Source organism: Macrosteles quadrilineatus, unplaced genomic scaffold (genome assembly GCF_028750875.1).
Source record: "Macrosteles quadrilineatus isolate MER2022 unplaced genomic scaffold, UCM_ALF_1.0 Scaffold_41__1_contigs__length_1036756, whole genome shotgun sequence".
Classification (NCBI taxonomy): domain Eukaryota; kingdom Metazoa; phylum Arthropoda; class Insecta; order Hemiptera; family Cicadellidae; genus Macrosteles; species Macrosteles quadrilineatus.
Window position 1 is genome coordinate 627003 of NW_026542634.1, and position 18381 is coordinate 645383.

At 34.8% G+C, this 18381-nt stretch overlaps 1 protein-coding gene across 3 annotated transcripts in view; it reads left to right on the forward strand.

Moving 5' to 3' along the window:
* The window catches only part of LOC129005899 (protein SSUH2 homolog), a 36673-nt gene that overhangs the window by 13461 nt on the left and 4831 nt on the right, over window positions 1-18381 (forward strand). For all 3 annotated transcript variants that reach the window (XM_054434941.1, XM_054434940.1, XM_054434939.1), the window contains 3 exons: window positions 9239-9340; window positions 12000-12202; window positions 13549-13800. In XM_054434941.1, coding sequence (XP_054290916.1) covers window positions 9298-9340; window positions 12000-12202; window positions 13549-13800 — 498 coding nt within the window. In that variant the 5' untranslated portion in view covers window positions 9239-9297. The remainder of the gene's footprint in view (window positions 1-9238; window positions 9341-11999; window positions 12203-13548; window positions 13801-18381) is intronic.

Genomic DNA, 18381 nt, shown 5'->3' on the forward strand with positions numbered 1-18381 from the left:
CATTGTGCATTAACAAACTAAGACCATAATCTCAAAATAGTGCTAGATAAAGATAAGTATACACCACCATTCATTGTCGACATATTTTCACTTGGTTATGACGGATGTAGTTTTTTCAGCCGCCATCTTGGATCCGCTATTTTGAAATGTGATCAATTAATTTAAATATGAAGGTGGTGTTGTGACCCATCATTTTGAACTACTTTTTTATACTGGACTCAATGCCGCAATCCGTTTTTGGTTATCAAGCTTTCTTGATGAAATATTAAAATACTCTTATTTAAAATTTCAATATTTCAAAATTCAAAGATGCAAATAAAAAACGGATTGCAGCATTGAGTTCAGCATAAAAAAGTAACTCAAAATGATGGGTCACAACACCACCTTCATATTTAAATTAATCTATCACATTTCAATATGGCGGATCCAAGATGGCGGCTGAAAAAACTACATCCGTCATAACCAAGTGAAAATATGTCGACAATGAATGGTGGTGTATACTTATCTTTATCTAGCACTATTTTGAGATTATGGTCTTAGTTTGTAAATGCACAATGTTAAAATGCGCTAAAAATACAGTTATAAAAAGTCCTAATAACTTTAGAACGGATCAAGATTTTAAAAAAATAATTGCGGCATTGTAATCGGCGTAAAATTTTAGTTTGAAATAATGGGTCACAACCCTACTTTTACATTTTTTTACTTTTACTTTTAGTTTGTTGTTGCCTGAGTTCTTGTAGGTGAGATGTTTTTGTCACCCTATGCATTCCTCCACCTTGTGTGGCATCTTCATCACTTATCACTAGCGATACTAGTGACCGGAGTGTGTAAATATTTTTGTAAATACAATATAGACTATAGTTAGTGATTAAGAAGACCCCTGCAGATTTCTCGCGAGGTAAGAAATGCGTAGGTAGACATAAACATTAAACATCATACCTACAAGAACTCGGACGATAACAAAGGTTAATCTTATATAACAATTATTCTATTTTATAAGAAGAATTACACCTGGCTAGGTTTGCTTGACATTTTAAACGAGGGTTGTGTAATCATTCGTCCAATGACAGGTTCAAATCACTGGTATATCAGGAGTTCTTTAAAATCAACAAAAAATTACAAAACGGCCAGATATAAACAATTAGTTATTGTCGCTCCTAATGTTGATTTTGCACGATGATATAATGATACGAGTTTTGCTTAGTCGTAAACTAATATAGCTCTCCGAGTTATTTCGAAACATGTGAACGTAGATCAAGTGATTTACGGTTTGTTGATGTGTGCAAGCCGCAAGGGGAGTTCGGACCAGAACTGTATGTATACAATAATTGTGCTCGCTTGTTTGTAATCACTTCTATTTCTAGCTACCATAACATTTGTTCGGGCCTAGAGGATCAGTTCACCTATCTAAACGATGCTGATTTACAAAGATAACAACGCCACGTTGCCGATTGACGCCAAATTATCAACGCAACTGATTACTGCCAAGTTATAAACTCGGTTGATGGCAAGGTATCAACGCACTAACTGAAGCAATAATGACAGCGCACCTGATCCTTGCCAAGTTATACAGACTGTTAATCTCTCCTTAGTTAATAGCGCAACTGATTGATGTCGAGACAAAAGTGCAATGTTGACGATCGACGCAGAATTATTTATTAAACGCGAGTGATTACCGCAAAGTTGAAATTTTTGCAGATTGACGACGAATTATTGAGGCAAAGCTATAAGTTTACGAAATATAAACGATACTAACATCACTGCCAAGCTACAAACACTGCAAGACTATACTGTTATATTACCAAGTTAAAATGTTTTACAAATATATAAAGGAACGAGTGTCTGACAAAAGTGTTATATGCCACCGTAACTGATTACTAAGAAATCAAAGAAGTGATGCATATTATTTCTACTAAGTGTACAACGAAACTATATTTTAAAAGTCTTGTTATACAGCGAGTTAAGCCCGTATAAAAAAATATTCAGTTCAAAAGGTGATTTTCAATTTCCAGTTTGAATTCCTATTTAGGCCAGATCCCATATACAGGATGTTGAAAAAGTCTTAACACACCCAAAAATAAATTAAACGGTGTAAGATAAAATTTTGCAACTTCGACATATTATATGATGACTTTTTTAGCATTTTGCAAAAAAATCTAAAATTCACCCCCTCCCCTTTAAGAGAAGATAGGGGGCAACTAATTTTGTTTTATGTATAGACCAAACATGTGACCACTCACAAAGGGGGTTAACACCCTTTTAAAGGTCTTAATTAGTAGAATAAAATGCCGAAAATGTGAACTTAAACAATAACCGAGTCGAAAATGGCAGCCGCTCAAAGACATCTATGGATGAGACCCATGTTGGGGAAAAATCATATGGATTCTATCTTTTTTTCAACCAATCTTTATGAAACTTAGTATGTATGTTGAGGTAGAAGGGACCCATGTTAGAAAGAAAATTCATCTTGTTTTAATATAAAAATTTAAAATGGCCGCCATTTTACAATTTTAAGTTGAATCAAGATGATTTTTTTCTAACATGGGTCTCTTCTATACCAAGTTTCATAAAGATCGGTTGAAAAATTCAAAGATAAAAATGTTTATGTAAAAATCCAAAATGGTAGATATCTAGTTAACGAAGCGATTTTGGGGAAAAAATCTATTCTTGAGTTTCTATTTATTTTGACCCAAGGAATCGCTACGTAAATTATGTCCCCACCTTTATTGAACACTCTGTATACACGTGTGTGTGTGTGTGTGTGTGTGTGCGTTGGAGAAAACCTTTTTTGTTAAATGTGTTTATTTTCTACGTGTCTTTCGTGTTCAAATTTAAATTTTATGACGAATCATAGAAGAGGATAAACGTGAAGATGTTGCAGTTTTCACGATACATGTAGTTTGACCAGATATCCAAGGATACTGTAAGGTAAAGAAATACTTTCTATCAATATAAATAAATATCTAGAAATAGGACAGTGAATTTTGGTTCAAACAATGGTTAGTTCCACGGCTATCAACATTATGGCAACGACCCAGTCTAGTCTCTGCTTAACTGTTATCAGTTTGTCTAATCTTGTGCCGAGCCGCACATCCTCTAGCACGTTCCTATACGCGACAGAAAATCAGACACCCAGCAACTTATCAACGAAATGTCAACGATTCGCTGCTGATGTGCTTGGTTCTGAAATTGTATCGACTGACAACCAAAGTACCAAGCTCGAATGCTCAGAGTAGTTTATGATTTCAGTAAGCTATTTGACTATTGATGAATTTGATTTAACCTATAACACTTGTAATTAACCAATTAACCTTAAAAGCCCCAAAATATGTAACTAATAAGCACACGATTTTAAAAGTTAATTAAAAGATTAACGATTTAAAGATTAGATTAGGTTAGATTTTAAGATTAGGTTTTTAGTTGATTTAATTATTTAAAACAATTTTATAATAGCAATTATAGCAAGCTCTATGACTAAAGCTGTATTACTACGAAAAACAAATTGCATACAATTAGGAATCCCAAAAGTTATGTACACGGTGGCATCTTGAATTTGATTGAATAAGTGTGTGTACGAACATGATTGCTTATTGTTTAATATGCACTGTTTTGGCATACAATAAAGATATGAAAAAATAGAAGCGGTGTGTGACAATCAGGCTGTTAAATGGCTGACAATAACCCTACGAAGGTACTTATTGACAGTGAAGATACTTGGGGAAAATTTTGAATGTTGTTAATTTTTTGTCTTAAGTCAAGATTGGTAATTTTTAAACTAATTGCACTTACTAAGGGATATATATTACCTGTAGGTAAGAATTATTGTAAAGGAAATATTTGGCCGCATTAGCAGTCAAAATAAATCTTGTTCAAGCACCATCTGTTGGGAATGGGTTGCTATGGATATCCAGAAGCGACGTTTTGTTTACTTTATAAGATCCGACTTGTAAACTGTTGATTTAGCTGAGAAATACGAGGTCAGCGAGTCAGAATGTGAGTGTTCATGTTTGCATGCCTTTGTTTATGGAGCTGTTTTCTTTGTCTACAGACAGTTGGTTTAAAGTAATGTCACAATCGTATAGGCTACCTCCTTATTGAGGTTGCTAAAAGCAGCTACACCACTGATGTAACGCTGTTCAATTCAAATAGATTAATTTCAGAGTGTATGTATGAATTTCTGTTGTAAGACAGTGAAATTTCAAATTCGGTACATTCAGTATAGTCGACAACACTAACTATGAATTTTTAAAGTACAACAGCGCTAAATTGGAAATCACATTGACTATGGTAAAACTGTCAAAAAACTTATTTATCAACGACATAATATACATTGCTGCGCAGGAGGTATTCACAATTTCGTCACGTTTGTGGGAGACAATAATGATGTTTTTGGCGATGTAGTGCAAAATGTGTGATGCCATCACAGGAGACGATGATGATGTATGTCTTCGCGACCGCGGGAGATAATTACAATTTCGTTGCAATCACGAGAGACGATAGCGTGGAGATGTTCACGGTTTTGATGCAATCGCGGGACCGGGAGACGATGATGTCTTCGCGACAGCGGGAGATTGTCACTACAACTACAGCGCTGCAATAAATGATTATATAGTCGTGGTGACATAGTCACAAATGAGCATTACAACAAAACTATCATTACTAAAGCTAATATACTGCTTTTCGAATTGTTGCCATATCAGACACATGCTTTGAATGACACATGTTTCAAACTTGGGGGTTTGTAGTAAAATTGTGTTTACTTAATTTAAGTTAATTCATTAACTATATAGTTAATATCAGTTTAACGGTACACTACCAACTTTTTATACAAATGCTAGGTATAGAGTTACTGATGTTAACATTTTAAGACAGCCTTCCAGAAGTTATAATTACATAAAGTTGGTTATAAAAATACAAGGTAAAATATAAAAATAATCTACAGGGTTGGGCAAAAGTATGGACACCCCGTATTAGTTTTTTAATGGGTTGTACTAGGAAAACCAAACTGTGCACCATCAACCACTTATAACGAACTATCACTCATAATATAAATAGTTATGTTGAATAGAACTGACATCATGCTGTTAGTTATATTCTATAGCCCTATATAGCATATAAAAAACCTTTTTTGTTAGTATCCCAATTGTTTAGTAAACCCCAGATGGGGTATTTTAGGGGCAGCTCAAAAATTTCAAATGCAAGCCCCATCAAGCTATAAATCATTTTAAAGGCCATTAGTTAAAAACAATATCGGCAAAAACTAGAGGTCTTTATCCCTGCTATTTTCATTTTTTTTATCATTTTTTGTTATTACCATTTGGGTTGTATGAGGAAAACAAAACTCAGTATTGCCGTGACAATCAACACACTCACAACGCATGTTGTGTTGTGTACATTTCATCACTCAGCACCAAAAGTAACTATTTTTCATCACTCCGTTACGAAAGTAACTATTTTCGATAACAGCTGACATCAATAAAAGTGATCGTTTCCCAAGCTCTAATTTAGGGCGAGGGAAAATCGATCACCTGATTTTCCCTCGCTCTAAATTTACTTTCCCTCGCTCCCAATTAGTTCTCTATTAACTCACTACGTGCGCTAGTGTTTTGTTACAGTTTAATTTAATGATTTGAATCAGCTGTAAGTATTTTTCAAAGTTGTTTTATTGTTTTATTTTACTGTTTAAACCCAATTTATTGAGAAAAATACGTAGGTTTCCTTTTAGAAGATTATTTTATTTTTAGGTTTAATAAAATTAATTGGGAAATAAAATGGTATGCTAAAATAGTAGAAATATTACTGAGGTCTGCTATTCTGTGTTTGTGTATTTTTGAATGAAAATTAAAAACGTACGTTTTCAGGAAAAGCACTTTTAAAATTTTTTGTTCCGTTTTTAGAAACTTTTTTTATTTCATTGACATTTGAAGTTTCATAAAATGTCCATGGTAACGTAATATCTTTGGTGATTTTTTATAAATAGAGCATCTTTGATGAAAAAACACAAAATTTTGTCATGACCATCACGGACATAAAACTGAATATTAAAAATAGTTAATATTATTTTTATAACTATGTTTTGCTATAAATTAATTTACTTTTATGGCCATTATACAATAAACAGCTCACTAAGCTTTTGGTATATTTGGTCTTTCTGGAAAAAAAATAAAAAAATTGAAAAAAAGCCAATAAAATCTTTTAAGTTTGTATAACTCCGAAAAAACTTACCTGAGACCCGAAAAATCTTTATGTTTTTATAGAGGTGTGCTTCTTTTGTGTATAAAACATAGAAATATGATGATATTTTAATTTTTAAAATTTTTATGATAGAAATCATCAACGTGATGGTCCGGGATAAGCGGTACGGTCGTGAATTGTCTGGAGTAATCTAAATCTTTCTAAACAATCCTTCAGTTATACTGTTAGTTATAATAAAAATATGTGTTTCAATTGAAGTAAACTGTTCAATTTGCAATGATATTTAAGTTATTTTCACGACCAAATACAGTATAATCCATAAGGCTGGATTGGTCGTGAAAAAAACCGCGATGGTCTTGAAACTTTTGTCGTGACATTACGTATTATTTGGCTCTGTTCTGGCGGTAGCCTTGCACCTCATGTTTGAGGATACAAAGTGGACTTCTAGGTTAATGTAGCAATTGAAATATCCTATCAACAAAAATTAAAACCACATCTACTTCATCAAATGACAACGTACGGTCATGGACACACCAAAATTACAAAAAACACAAACTTGCCTTTATTAATCTTGTAACAACTTCTTTCAACACAAAACAACCGGCACAACAAACTTGACGTACACCTCAAACTAGTCTCAAAAACGAACTGACGCAATCGACGGCAGGCTTGCCACTGTCGTGCTCCAAAGTTACAAATTTTTGCCAAATGGTCGTGACGCCAAATCGAGGGACAGACTTATTTTGTCATGATAGTCAGTTTGCAATGGCAATAAAATTATAATATGCTCCTTTTTTGTAAGTTTAATAACTATTGATGACATAAAAATATGGATTTATATATTTCGGCATGAATAAGTCTAAAAACAGCGTGAAAGTTGGAAAATGTACCCTAGGGACACGTCATGGTCGTGAATTTTGAGACTTTAAAAATATTTAAAAAATACCTAGAACCTATTTAAAACCAAATAAATGTGTGTAACATGTTGCCCCCGTCCCAAAAATATTAAAACACATAATAATAAACTACAAATCCAGTATCTACGAAGTAAAAGGCCAGGGACATGAAAACGTACGTTTTTAAATTTTCACTCTTTTGCGTCGTGATGAAAAGTATCGTTTATAACTCGAACCAAAAGTTATTATCCAGCACTTGCTCCATTATTCCCGTCCTTGGCTTCGCCTCGTACGTGAAAATAGCAATGAAATTGGGGTTCCCTGTGTTCGGCTTCGCCTCCCACAAAAACTTGAGCACGCGCCGGAAAATGCCACTTTTGGTCCTAGTAATGAAATATACTATTCTTCGATATCAGCTGATATAAAAAAAGTAATTGTTTCCCAAGCTCTAATTTAGAGCAGGAGAAAAACGATCACCTTATTTCCCCTCGCTCTAAATTTACTTTCCCTCTTTCTCGATTAGTTCTCCATTTATCCATAACGAGCGCTATAGTCCTCGCCACCCTAAGTTGAGGCACCCAAGGCTGCACGGTGTATATCTAGTGCGGTTTTGTTAGATTTATTGTAAAAATTAAAATCAGCTGTTTACTGTTTAATGTTGCACAATCTAAATGTGTACAGAAACAGGCATTAGTTTGTTTTGCTGTGTTTTTAGCATTGTGCATGTTTGAAATTGCTCAAAGTATGTCTAACATTCATGTTTGACGAAAACAGCTTCAGAGGCAACTAATCACCTTCAACTAGAGAAATCATGAGAAAGATAAGAGGAGGAATACAGAAAGCTTAAAAACTGGTACAAACTATGAAATATTAAGTATAATTAAAGTAAGTGAGGAAGTAGGCCTATTTAGTAATATATTTATCTAAAAAAACTATAATAATGGAACAAGGCCACACTAAAAAAACAGGCCGTAATGCTCGTCAAGCATGACGTCACGATAGAAGACGGCAATGACGCAGGTATTTATTTATTTATTTTCCAAGGAAAGATTAAAACATAAGCAGCTGATCACAAACGGCAAACATTACGTCATTGCTCAACATGAGACATTTTGGGGGCAGCAAAAAAGAGTTAAATATAAAGCTTAAAAACTAAAGCCATTTTGTACTGGGGTGAGATAGGGACTTCTAGTTTTCGCCAATATCGTTTTTAACTGATGGCCTTTACAATGAGGTGGCACTTGATGAGATTTAACATTTGTAATGTATGAGCTACCCCCAAAATACCCCATTTGGAGGTTATGGACGAAATTGGGATACCAACAAGTGTAATTTTATGCCACATAGAGGTGTGCAGTGTTTAGTTTACCTGGTGTAGCCCGTTGAAATGGGGGGTCCATGTTTTTGCTTAACCCTGTATTTTTATTAACCCTATATATATATATTATAATCTAATGCATTACAACTAATCCCAATTACCCTTGACCAATGGGTGTTAAATAAATGTTCCTGGTTAAAGAAATAACAGATTTTTGGCAGTAACAAAGCTACTCAGGTCATCTCACTCCATTCTACACTCACTTTGTAGTCATATTCAGCTTTAAGTGTGTCTTAAAAATTGATTGGTTGATTGTCCATTTAACCCCATAATTGTATAAAACGGTACTTTCCTGTTAAAGGGAACATTCATTATTATCGATGATTTTTTTCTCGATATATCGATGTTTTGGTTTTCCGATCCATTACAAATTGACAACAAGAAATGAAACTGTTCTAAGCTAACCTAACATAACCAACCATACTTGATGTACCATTTAAAAATTCCGTTTGGGTTGAATATAAAAGGCAAGTTTTAAACGCGGAATTTTTAAATGTTACAGCAAGTTTGGTTAGTTATGTTAGGTTATTTATTTTAGAACAGTTTCATTTCATTAATGTTTGTTGATACTGAACAATATTTTTCGTCATTGTCAGCTGATATGTTTCAATTTGTTAATATCGATATATCGAAGAAAAATCATCGATAATAATGAATGTTCCCTTTAACAGGAAAGTACCTATAAAACCTCCTATATAAATCTCAAATTGTTCATTGTCTGAAAAAAAGAGAGTTAATTGTCAGATTGTAATACATACTATTATCTCAGTTCACAGTGTTGGGTTTGATGAAGCAGAATGTCATCTATCAGGGCCTCCTTTGGAGCTCATGGACCGCATCTCTGGGTATGAAGATGTATCTTTTGACTCTAGTAAGTAAACATCATCAAATCAACATTAAAAATAAGCATAAATAATTAGAGTAAGAGGGGCAAAATTGCATAATTAGCGTCCTTTCTGCAATTTATAAAGTAGCTTTTCCCACACCCCCAATTGTTATACAGCAGAATGAATCTTGATAACAAGTCACACATGATGATGATCAAATATGACTTCTGATCAAGGTTGACTCCTTATAGAGATTCGTTGTGCAATTAAGGGTAATATAAATCCATGAGTATTTGTAAATGGCACTTATTATCAAGGGCCATTTGTTATTGAGGGTGTTCTTATCGAGGTTCCACTTTATCATAAAACCACTCTATAACAACCATCTCGTACAATAATGACTATGGCACAACACTGATGTTGTTGACATAAAGTAGTGATTGTATTTCACAAGTAATAAAATCTTAATTTTAACTACTAACAACTTTGAAAAAGTAGCCTTGCAATTATGCATATTTATTTTAATTCATGTTGCTATTCAATTGTATTAGCTTCGAAAGACGTTCATTGTCAATGTCAATCAGATCAAATTTGTTTACTTTGACATTCATACAAGTAACAATGCTCTATTGTTTCATTGTGCTGATTCATTTTTTTTTGTGTGGCAGCTGACATAGCTGGGAGAAGTGTCATGTTTAACCACAAAAAAATCAATATTCGTTCACAAATCATGCATGGAAATAAGTGAATTTTACAAAAATGCTGCTATGTGCAAACATTTCTCATCTTTGATTAGAACTAATGTGTTGGGCTCAAATAGATGTAATTATCGGAGGCTGAATTGAGGAACTAACCATGATCTGTAAAGTAGTTGTCAATCAATTGATTGTGTTGCAAAGTTATAAACTATGAGTATACAAGGGTGTTTTTTTTTTAAGTGTGCCACCATTGGGATCTCAGTAACTAATGCTTTTACAGCAATCTTTAAATGGGGAACATTTCCTCGTTTTTAAAGAGGTTCAAAAATAATTAAATTAAATTTTTGTAAATGGCCGCAATTTTCCAATATGGCGGTCAACTTTGAAATTTCTTATGGAATAACCTATATTTTATCATGTTTTCGGATAGAACATGCAATTTAAAAACTTGTTTATTCTTGACATTTTTTCGATAAACCCACTCGTTTAGGATGAGTTACAGCCTATGGAAAAATGACTTCCGGTGTACATTTAACATCATGTAGCTCCTAAACAAGTAGGTTTATAGCGAAAATGCGAAGAGTAAATAAGTCAAATAAGTCTTAAAATTGCATCCACATTCGAAAAAGACCATAAAATACACAGTTTTCCACTTTTCAAGTTTGCCACCATTTTGGAAAATGGCTGCCATTTTTGAAATAATAGAATTAATATTTTTAACGAGTTTTATGGTCTTTTTGGAATGTGGATGCAATTTTCAGACTTATTTGACTTATTTACTCTTCGCATTTTCGCTATAAACCTACTTGTTTAGGAGCTACATGATGTTGTACACCGGAAGTCATTTTTCCATAGGCTGTAACTCCTAAACGAGTGGGTTTATCGAAAAAATGTCAAGAATAAAAAAGTTTGTTCCATAAGAAATTTCAAAGTTGACCGCCATGTTGGAAGTTGGCCATTTACAAAATTTTTTTTTTTTTTAAGTCTTTAAAAACAAGGGAATGTTCCCCATTTAAAGTTTGCTGTAAAAGCATTAGTTACTGAGATCCCAATGGTGGCACACTTAAAAAAAACACCCTATAGTCAGTAATCGTCCCCTTGGCGGGCCTTTTGTTTTCAATTTTTAACAAAATTCCTAACAAAGACTGATGCAGTGTTGTTTTATAACTAGTTTTCTCTGGGTAAGGGGATTAAAGGAATTGTAGAGGATTCAATAAAGAACAGAGCAACTGGAAATTCTAGAAATCAAGCATTGCTTTAAACAAATCTCTTTATTCTACTAACAGATTTCATCAACCTATTTGTTGTTTTTCGTAAATTTTTTTACCATTTTTAGCACCATTTTACATAGTCACTTCTGTAGTTGTAATTTATTCTATGGTTGTATGTTATACATATTTACCTTGAGAGTCATAAATTCTTTAGAAAATAGTAAACTATAAATTTTTTTCTATAATGATTACTATAAACAATTATTTAGAAGTTCCCTGGAAAACATGCGGTATATAGTTGATGTACAATTAGGAATATCTATTAGTATCCCAATGTGCAATTATAAAAACACTTGGTGACCTTCCCATGACATTTTTTTACATAGACACATTTTTTTCATTGTCATATTTTGTTATACCTGATGATGAAATCAAAGTTCTTAATTCTTGACAAAGCAAATTCCAATTTTGGCTAAACACAAGATATCCAGGAAATGAATTGCTAAATGCTGTAAGTCATTTAGTTTATATTTACCGTTGCATATATCACACAATGCTATAATACTGGATGTACACTCAGACTTTTCATAATTCACTAGACACAGGCTAGTTATAATCCCTCTGCCAGATGGTCAACGAGGAAGGAAAATACAAATACAAATAACTAAAGTCATTTAGAAATGGTGTTTACAGTGTGAACTACCTATTCAATTGTAAAAAATGTCATCTTATTCTATAAGTGTTTCAAAAGCAAACAAGTTAACCCTGTTGAAGATAGATATGTTTTTCAACAGCTTGTGTTCCACCCCCGGCTGAAAGCAGGTGTTGTATTGACGAAGGCCAGGAGAGTAACACCCCAGTGGTAGACAGACCGTCGCTGACGGAGCAGGAAGCCAGAGAAGCCCTCCTCACACACATCGGCAAACACTCCTGTTATGGCAGAGACACTGCCAACAGTCACCTCATAACTAGCTTGGAGGCCTCATCTGCCTTTCATGTTAGTGCTCCACATTAGTCTACTTATTTCTTATGTGTGATTTTCAAGACTTAAGGACATTTATACCCCTGAAATTGTCTTTGTCAGGTTATGTTTCTGAATCAGGTGAACAAACTAGCTGGAGTTCGGGAATTTATCCAATATTCCCATAGGTAAGATCTAAATAAAGGCTGAGCAAGTTCTGAATTGTATCTAAACCCTTTCCAAATTCTGGAATTTTATTTTTATCAACTAATTCAAACTTCAATGCTGTGAAAATTTGTCACACAAATGTGCATCAAAGTCGAGGGATTTGGATTCATTGAACACAAATATGTCTGAATATTATAAGCTGTTGTGGACCTTCAGTTAACAGAAAGCTATAGGGCATATATCTGTTGTTGTGTTGGGTTTGCTTAAACCTCTCAAATGTTTTCAACTTCAATCCAAACAAAACTTCAAATTCAAAATTGGAAAGAGATTTTGGTGTTTTTTTTTTTTTTTTTTTTTTATATTACCAACATCTTTGACACCATTGCTTGGTAAACCTTGTCGTATTTCCTCTGATCTTTCAATGTGCATGTGGAAAATGGGCATAAGACAATGTGGTATTAGGTTGAAACTGAAACTAGGTTGAATCAAGTGTAGCCCTTAACATAAAAAAATCTGTTCCAGACCAATCTTCAACGTTTCAAAACAAAAAAGATAAATTTTAAAATTAATTAAACCATATTTTAAAAATTAGAGATATACAGATTGATAAAAGAATATGGCCTGTCACACTGAATTGAAATGTCACATCCTTTTAGTTTAGCACACCAGGCGTCCATTGTCGATATCTTTGTTTTGACTTTTGCTACAAAAGAATACTTAACTATAGTTTGTAGCTCCTTGTAACGTAGACTAAACAAACTCCAAGTGACCAAATTGAATATTACTAACACTAACATATATATAGGTTTGCTTAAGGAAGGGGTCCTAAATATTTGCTATTTATTGAAATATTAATGTTGTAGTATTACATTAAAAAATCAATAAAAATTAAAAATGTATCTATAAACTAGCATAGCCTACTGTTTTTGGGGTATTCCCTTAAAATCTTTAGATGTTAATCTTTATTCGCTATCAACTATTGTAGAGTCGTATGCCTGAAATCGTCCGTCGTCTGCCGATCTTCCCTACTTTTCACAGCGTACACAAAATACTCAGACTTGAATGACCCCCTTAGCTCCCCTGGGACCGCTCTTGCGAGTCACCACTGTTTCTCCATGTGATATTTCACTGTCTTTAGACCACTGCCCAGATTAGTCTATGATGACAAGATTGAGGTTTTAAAAATATAACAAAGAAGAAAGTGTTTGCTTTAGTACCAGTTGGAGACGTTCACAGAGCGCAGGGAGAACTCGTGGGCACACACAGCGTTCTCTACGATGACAGAAATCGACGGGCCTGATAACGGACCTGCGCCACTGCCATGGGACATTGCCGTCTCGCCTCGAGGCATGTTCGAGGCGGAAGTCAAGACATTGTGGGTCCCTCACACGTCGTCTGTCAAACATTGCTTCCGCTGCAACAGCCAGGGCTCTGTGGCATGTCAGGAGTGTCATAGTAAAGGATGGGTACGCAAGTAGAATTATAATTCATTTGTGGATGGGTATTTAATTTATTTGTCAATATATTATGCTTCAAGCAGACTTTGACACATTCATGCTTAAACAATCTGACCACAATAAGATTATAAAATTCTCTAAACACTCCACAACATAGGCTAAATAGGTTTTAATTGTCACAACAGTATAGAGGGCTAAAATGTACAATAAATTACCGCTAAACATAGAACAAATAGACTCTTTAACCAAATTTTTAACTTATTTTTTTTTGTACTTAGGAAGATTTTTAAAAGCCAATAATTTTGTTTTTGTAATAATAATTGTATACAGTTGTTTATGTTTATGTTCTTGTTTTATTTTAAATAGTCATTCTTTAGTTGAAGACATCTAGATTTTGATATAAGTTGACTAATCACCTGTCAATTGTAATATTGTAATATTTTGAACAAACAAAACAAACTAATAAATATACATGATGTGTGAAGTAACCTATATTGATTATCACTTCTTGAAATTCAGATATACATATTGTGGAGGTTTTACCATGTAAATGCATGATGAATCGAATAGATGAGCAGAAATATTGAAACCATGAACTCGACATTTCTTTGCTTAGTATCATCATTAGTGCAGCAATGATCAATATTGGATGAATTGTGAATCAAACTGTGAACAGAAGTTAAGGTATTTTTTCTTTAGATCAACTCGTCAAAATCTTTTACTATTCTAGATGAGCATTCCTCTCATGTATTTTATGCGAGGTAGAAAAAGAGTATGAGTGATAAATTATCTTCAAATATATATCGACAACACAATATTTATATTTTTGTGTTTCATTCATAACAATCCTTCACAAAATCATTTTTCTTAAGATTATATTCATTAGTTTGGATAACATAATAAAGGAGTTTAACAGTGCTACAGTGGAATCCTCATCCGCAACAAAGAGAAAAAGTCCCCTACAAGATTGGTGAAGAGGGGCACAATTATATCTTGGTTCCGTAGCGCAATACATGCAAACCGCGGGCCTTTTGCCACATAGTTACAAACAACACACACAAACAAAACACAACACATACACACACATATAGTTACATCTTCAAAGTATGTACACCTTCAAACTAAATGTTACTATGTACAGGTGTTTTTGAAGCATTATTGTTTATTTACACCACTGATCACACCGGCAGTGTGGCGCGGTGGCAGCGAACACGTGTTGAGTGTACGGTCCCGGTTCACTTCCGTCACTGTTTGAGGTATCAGGGCGGTGATTAGTTATGATTAGTTAGAAGACTGGGGCTGTGAGACGGTATTTTCCAAGTATTGGAGTGTTGCTGACTTTCTACCAGGGTTGCCAAATATTTGAAGTTTATTTCTATATCATGGATGGATTTTAAAATGACGGAATCTTTAAAATCTTTTTTCATGTTGAGCCCACCGCTCTGACACCACAAGTCAAACCTCAATACAGGCACACAGCACACAGCCGCCGTGCCGCACAACTGGTTTGAACGGTAATGTAAATAAACAATAGTGCTTCACAAACACTTGTACGTAGTGATGGTTTAAAGGTGTATATGCTCTGAAGATGTGACAACTGTAGCAAAATGCGCTTCAGTGACTATTGAAAAGCGGTATCTGGGCTCACCAGTGAAGACGAACCATATCAGGTACACACCTTACTATAATATATGATGGGGGAAAAGGCCGAAAGCATATTTGAATCATTTAATTTGACATCTGAGGAAAGTAAAAGTTTCAAAACTGTTTTAAAAAAGTTTGAGACATATTTCGCTCCTTCTAAAAATGTAATCTTTGAGAGGTACATGTTTCATACTAGGATTCAACATGAGGAAGAGCGTGTTGAGAGTTTGATTCATGATCTACATGAGATGGCTTCTAGATGCGATTTTCCTGCTTCTTATAAAGATGAGGCTATACGAGATCAACTTGTTGTAGCCATTAGAGACAAAAGTTTATCTGAAAAACTACAAATGAATGCAGATCTAACACTTAATTCTGCTGTCTCAAATGTTAAGCAAGCCGAATCGGTTAAAATGCAACAATCATTGATAAGGTCCAGGTCTTCTGAACATGCACTAACTGCAGATAAAGTCACTTCAAGGACTTGGGGCACTAAATTTGCTCAGAAACCTCCAGTTGATTCCAATGCGTCCAGTACCAATTACTACAATCAATGCCAGTGGTGTGGTAACGCTCAACATGAACGACCAAAATGTCCTGCCCGGAATATTTTCTGTCGAAACTGTAACAGGAAGGGCCATTTTGCTAAATGTTGCCAGTTCAAAAATGTCAAAGAAATAAATTCAAATCCTCTTCAAGATGAAGTTGTTAAGAGTGACAAGTTTGTGGGGTCTATTAATCCTCAAAAGAGCCCTTAAGCAAAATGGTCTGCTGAAGTTAAACTAAATGGAGTATGTATTCAAGCTAAGATAGACACTGAAGCTGACGTTTGTGTCTTGCCCCAATCACTTTATAAGTTGAAATTATTTTTGTACCCACTAAATTCAAGTAACAAAGTTTTAATTGGGCCTAACGGATCTGTCCTTAATATCTTGGGCGTATTCGAGGGTACAATCCAGTACAAGAATCAATATTGTAAGTCTCAGTTTTATGTAATATCTGGTGCTGATAGAACTCTTTTGAGCAATGAAGTTAGTGAAAAATTGGGTCTAGTTAAAAGGATGTATCGAGTCAACTCAACTGGCTCATTTGATCCCTATTCATCGTAGGTACCCTAAACTTTTCGGCGGTCTTGGTGATACACAAGCTCATTATAATATAAAATTAAAGCCAAACGCTGAACCGTACTCTCTCAAGGTTCCAAGGCGTGTTCCCCTACCCTATAAAGATGCTGTAAAAAGAGAACTGGATGCAATGTTGGATAAAGGTGTTATCGTGAGAGTAGACACTCTGACTGACTGGTGTTCACCTCTTGACATTGTCCCTAAAAAGGACAATTCAATAAGACTTTGCGTAGATTTTACTAAACTTAATGAGAGTGTTAAACAAGAACTATATCCTGTGCCCTCTGTAGACTACACTCTGGGACAATTAGATGGTGCTAAGGTGTTCTCGAAACTAGATGCTAACTCGGGTTATTGGCAAATACCCATAACAGAAGAAGCTTCATATCTTACTACTTTCATCACACCTTTTGGAAGGTTCAGATTTTTACGACTCCCTTTCAGGATTTCCACTGGTTCAGAAGTATTCCAGCGTCAAATGTTTGAATCACTTGAAGGCCTTCAAGGTGTTGTTTGCCATTTCGATGACATAACTATATACGGGAAAGATATGGAAGAACATGACAAAAATTTACATAGTGTTTTGTGTAGGCTACAGGAAAAGGGCTGAACACTTAATAGATCAAAATGTGTGTTCCGGCATGACAGTATCAGTTTACTAGGCCACCTTGTAACTAAAAATGGTATTAAGCCAGATCCCTCTCGTGTTGAGGCTATCCAAAAACTCAAGACGCCAACTAATATTAAAGAACTAAGAAGAATTCTAGGTGTTGTCAACTATGTAGCAAAGTTTATTCATAACTTGTCGACCATAGTTCATCCACTACATGCTTTACTGCAAAGAAATACAGAATTTGTTTGGGGGCCTGATCAAGACCAAGCTTTGGAAAAGATTAAACTGTCATTGATGTCCGAACCATGTCTCGCTTTATTCATCATGTCTAAAGAAACCTTCCTCTCAGCGGATTCCTCGTCATACGGTATTGGAGTTGCACTACTTCAGCTTCAAGAAGATGGAACTAAACGTCCTGTGGCCTATGCTTCGAGAAGTTTGTCATCAGCCGAACGTAATTGGGCTCAAATAGAAAAAGAAGCTCTAGCGATTGCATGGGGGTGTGAACGATTTGAACACTTCATATTAGGGTTGCATTTGCATATTGAGACAGACCATAAGCCCTTGCTCTCCATATTCAAGATAAAAGACTTGGACAATATTACTCCCAGGCTTCAGAGAATACGACTCCGGCTGATGAGATATACATATGATATTACCTACACGCCCGGCAAACAGTTGATTTTGGCTGATGCACTGTCTCGAGACACAGAGAACTCTGAAGAGGAATGGGAACTTACAGAGGAAATCCTTGCTTATATACAAAATATTGACACTACTCTACCATCAGTTTCGGATGAAAGGTTGCGAGAAATAAATCAAGAAACTATGAAAGATGAAACTCTAAAACATGTGTCTCAGTATTGTGTGAAAGGTTGGCCAGAAAAATCTAAGATTCCAGAGGACGTATTGCCCTACTGGTATCAAAGAGAAGATATAAGTGAGCAAAATGGTATACTTCTCTTTGGAAGTCGTATTATAATACCAAATTCTTTAAGAGCTAATGTACTAAGAAGTATTCATGAAGGACATCAAGGCATAACAAAATGTAGATCTTTTGCAAAATTGACTGTGTGGTGGCCTCGTCTTTCTCAACAAATCAAAGAACTAGAAGAAAATTGCAAGATATATGCAGAAGATCGCGCTACGAGAGCAGAGCCGCTGATACCAACCCCTTATCCGGACAGACCTTGGCAAATAGTGGGTGCC